This window comes from Mus pahari, chromosome 3 (genome assembly GCF_900095145.1).
Source record: "Mus pahari chromosome 3, PAHARI_EIJ_v1.1, whole genome shotgun sequence".
NCBI lineage: Eukaryota > Metazoa > Chordata > Mammalia > Rodentia > Muridae > Mus > Mus pahari.
The window spans coordinates 153,203,029-153,207,794 of NC_034592.1; the positions used below are offsets into that span (position 1 = coordinate 153,203,029).

Here is a 4,766-nt window from a genome sequence, read left to right on the forward strand (position 1 = left end):
CCTCCTCCTCCTCCTCCTCCTCCTTCTCCTCCTTCTCCTCCTTCTCTTCAACATCTTCTCTGTTGTAAAGAATTAAGGATTGGAGACATCAATCAATTCGTTCTAAGGATCATGGGACTCACAGGTGGAGCAATTGTCAAGGGACCCAGGCTCTGAGGCCCTGGCAGTGTCATCAGAGGGTCCTTAGCTCTGAGAGGAGGGCCTGGCCCCAGTGTGAGTCACAGGCCCGCATGCTAAGATGAGAATACTTTCATGGGGTTGAGCCCAGCCCATGCAAGTTCAGGCCCATTCTCAGGAGGATAGATTCTTGGAGCCAGTGGCTAGGCTGGGGAGCTCATTTGTTTTCTGAACACATGTGCTAACCCTCCTACAAGCGTTCTGCTGTAGCAGTTAAGTAAGACCATGGGGGAAAGATGGCAAGCCGGGTGTCAAGGTTTGAATATGCTTGACCCAGGGAGTGGCACTATTTGGAGGTGTGGCCTTGTGGGAGTAGGTGTGCCACTGTGGGTGTGGGCTATAAGACCCTCATCTTAGCTGCCTGGAGTCAGTCTTCCACTAGCAACCTTCAGATGAAGATGTAGAACTCTCAGCTCTGCCTGCCTGGATGCTGCCATGCTCCTCACTTGATGATAATGGACTGAACCTCTGAACCTGTAAGCCAGCCCCAATTAAATGTTGTTCTTTATAAGACTTGCCTTGGTCATGGTATCGCTTCACAGCAGTAAAACCCTAACACACCAGTCATCCCGCTCACATTGGCAGGGCCATGGAGGGCACGGAGTGAGGGAGGGGGGACAGTATGGATCTGGTGGGACCTTCGTCAAGGTCACATGCATTATGAACTTTATCTGAGAGCTGTCTGCAGTCTCCTCTAGTCAGCCATGTGGTGGGCCAGGGTGTACCTGAGCCCAGGTGTGTGGACCCCAGGCTGGTACTGGCTTTCCAGCATCCTATGGGTGTGGGTAGATGGCCCTTCAGCTCATCATTTCGTGTGGGAAGCCAAACCCAGCTTTCACACCTCACCGAAGAATTCAGTTTAGCCACGGGCATTCACTCGGCCCCTCGTGGTTATTGTTAGTTTTCCGGGAAGCTTCTGGAGTTTAAGGAGCTGCTGACAAGGGCCTCACACTTGACTCAAGATGGGGATTTTTCCTGAATGCCACACCCAGGCGTTCTACTCCCAGGAGGAAATTGTTATCAAACCAAACAAAGACATGCTGGAATATACACCTGCGGATACTATGTTCTAGCACCACCCGTGGATACTATGTTTCCATGTTGCAGCATGGGCATTAGAAGGAGACTAGAACACATGTTCAGGTTGCCTGGGAGATGAGAGGTGACTGGGCATTTTAACACCCACCACCACCTCTGTGGGACAGACATTTAGTCTGGGTTCAGATGTGAGGCTTGCAAGTGTCCAAGCTTTTCTCTCTCTCTCTCTCTCTCTCTCTCTCTCTCTCTCTCTCTCTCTCTAAATGTGTGTGTGTATGCGTGTGTGTGTGACATTTGCAATGGTGAGGTCATGTGTGTGTGTGCATGTGTGTGTGAAGAGGTCATGTATGTATGTATGCACATGTGTGTGTGAGAAGGTCATGTATGTGTGTACATGTGTGTGCCTGTGTGCATATGTGCATGGCTGTGTGCATATGTGTGTGCCTGTGTATGCTTGTGTACATATGTGTGTGTGCCTGTGTGTGTGTGATTTGCATTGCTGACGTATACGTGAGGAGGTCAGAGGTCAGCTTTTCGGATTTGTTCTCTCCTTCCACCATGTGGATTCTGAGGACTGACTTCGGATTCTCAGGCTTGGAGGCAGGCACTCACAGAGCCATTTCACTCGGTCCAAGCCCTTGGTTCTCTTTGTGGCTGTTTTAGTTTGGGGCAGAGATTGAAATAACTCTGCAAACGGTTGCAGCTCACAAATCCCGTTGCACGTCCCTTAATCCTCAGGAGAACTGCGTGAGAGAATGAAAGACATCTTCCCTTTCATCTTGTAGAAGTGGGAGCTGGGCTTGTGTCAGGCGTTACCCGTGATTCTTCTCGGCGGTGGGGAGGCTGGGATGATGGTAGCTGAGGCCTAAGGGCTCAGTCAGTGCTGTTGTGATAGAGGAACTGAAAGTCAGTTGAAGGCCCTGGAGCCGCAGAGCCACACGTCACCAACCACCTTTTTCTCTTGGCTCAACAGTTACACACAATGTGGTCTTGAAAGTGTGCCTGAAGCATCCACGATTGCTGGATCTCAGCGCTCCCCCACCCACTTCCTTGTGTCCAGCCTTTTTGTGTCCACTGTGAACTCCCTTAGTCCTGTAAAATTTCTGCTTGTACCACTCCTGGCCAGCAGGTGGCAGTAAAACATCTTGGTTTTATAAAATGAAGGGTGTTTGGCTGTGGTTTCTCCCAGCCGCCTTCCAGCCTGGATCCTGTGCTTTTTAACACAGTTTTACAGGGATGTGCACACTCACACACCGTGTGCTCACTGTGGCTGCTACCCTGCTGTTAGTATTTACTTAATTTTACTCTCTGGCCCTGTATAGAGGAAGCCTGCCAATCCCTGCATTAACTCTGAGGTGGGGGAGGGGCATTCTTTTTTCTTTCATTCATTAATTCACTTTACATCCCAATCGCAGCCTCTCTTCTCCCAGTCTCCCCCTCACCCCATCCCCCCCCCAATCCCTTCACCTCTGAGAAGGGGGAGGTCCAACCCACCCTGGCACCTCAAGTCACTGCAGAACTAGGTACATCCTCTCCCACTGAGGCCAGACAAGGCAGTCCAATTAGGGGAACAGGATCCACAGGCAGGCGACAGTCAGGGACAGCCCCCACTCCAGTTGTTGGGGGGACCTGCGTGAAGACCAAACTGCACATCTGCCACATCTGTGCGGGGCGGAGGCTGGATCCAGCCCTTGTAGGCACCCTGGTTGGTGGTTAATAGTGTCATGAATTGGTTGCTCACTAGATGGGTCTCAAGTTGGGCCAGTCATTGGTTGGCCTTTCCTTAGTCTCTGCCCCATCTTTGTCCCCACACTTCTAGCAGTCAGGACAAATTCTGGGTGGAAGGTTTTGTGGGTGGGTCACTGTCCTCACCCCTCCACTGAGAGTCCTGCCTGGCTATAGGATGCTTCAGGCTTCATGTCCCCCACTGCTAGGAGTCTCGGCTGGAGTCACCCTCATAGACTCCTGGACCCTCCCCCATCCCAGGTCTCTGGCACAGTCCTAGAGATGCCCCCCCCCCCCCATTTCCATCCACTCTCCTGGCCCTCTCTCCCAGGGGATCTCTCAAGGGGGACATTCTTGACTTGTTCACTGGGCTGGAAACTGAATTGGAGAGGAAGTTAAAGTCTTCTAACAAGAAAATGTGCGATATCATCTTCTTCTGAGTCAGGTTTGCAAAGACTGTCTGCATCAAAAGTTCCCCTAGTCCTGTGTTTTCCACGCACCCCCTCTGAATTCCACGACCCAGGGAGGAACTACAGATGAAAGTTTAAGGAGTAACACAGCTGCTAAGGACTGACCAGGGCTGAATGCGAATGATAGGTTAATCACTCCCATGTGATGTGTATTTGCATATCTGTGTGAGGGACCTTAGGAATACAGTCTCCCGTCCTGAACACGCCACTTTTCTCTGGTGGATTTAATCAGTTGTAGTACTAGCCAATTGGATCCCGAGCTTTCTTGAGAGATAACTGTTTGTCCTCTCTAATTCTTTTTGGAAAAGATGTCACCAGCCCTCTGAAGCTTCACCGGACAGAGACGTTCCCCACCTACGGGTCTGAGCACTGACAGCAACCGCCAAGAGCCATTAGCGAATTTGTGCTGTGTCAGCCACAGCAGGAGGACACAGAGGGACAGCCAGGGAGAGTGCAGATGAAGAAGAGCAGCTTCGAACCCCGCTAATGTGCGTGGCCATGGGAAATGCTGCAGAACAACATATGTATAAATATTTTTTCCTTCCTCCCTCCCTCCCTCCCTCTCTCTCTCTCTCTCTCTCTCTCTCTCTCTCTCTCTTTCGTTCTTTCTTTTTTTTTTTTTTTCTGTTTTTTTTTTAAAGCTACAGCCCTAACCTCATGGAAACATGCTGGGTAACGTCAGCCCGCCCTGTTTTTGTAGCTGGACAGAAGGAGTCAGTGTCCAGTGTCGCTACTACGGACTGATTGTCTATTGGAGACAAGTGCCCCGTGTGCCTCTCTGAGTCTGTCCCTCTGTGGATTTGTGTGATTTTCCTTGTAAGTGTTTTGGTCGTAAGACAGTCAACATGGACAATAAAATGCCTCTTCAGTATTCGTTAGTTCTTTCTGCACTACCCCTCGGTGGCTGGCGCTGGGGCTCTGGCTCAGTCACGAACTCGCGTTTTGTTATATTCCCAATGAGTTAAATCAACATTTCCACTCATTCTTCTCAGTGAAGACCCCCTCAGAAGACCCGTTAATACTGCTTGCAATGAGCATGCGTTCTCCTCACCCCCTCCCACCCCGCAAAAGCCTTTATTTCGAGTAGACTGCTTAATAATTTTAATTTATTTTAATTTTAAAATAAGCAGCATCACCACCCATACGGTCCCCCGGGTCCTGGTGCCAGTTTTCTCTATGCCACCACTTAGTGTATCTGGAGGGTAGATGCCCTGGGAACGTGGTTCTGCATCGTGTTTGACACAAACCCAGCCACAGACACATCATTATTCATTCATTCATTCATTAATCAGATCTGGAGTCTTCTTGTCTCCAGTGCTCCGCTGGACTCTGGGCACGCGGAGATACAAAGACTCA

The 4,766-nt window shown here is 50.3% G+C and overlaps 1 protein-coding gene across 1 annotated transcript in view; it reads left to right on the forward strand.

Annotated features, from left to right (window-relative positions):
• Positions 1-3,957, forward strand: part of Dok5 (docking protein 5) — a 151,578-nt gene extending 147,621 nt beyond the window's left edge. The window contains exon 8 of the mRNA XM_021193671.2: positions 3,719-3,957. Coding sequence (XP_021049330.1) covers positions 3,719-3,783 — 65 coding nt within the window. The 3' untranslated portion in view covers positions 3,784-3,957. The remainder of the gene's footprint in view (positions 1-3,718) is intronic.
• Positions 3,958-4,766: the final 809 nt, after the last annotated feature.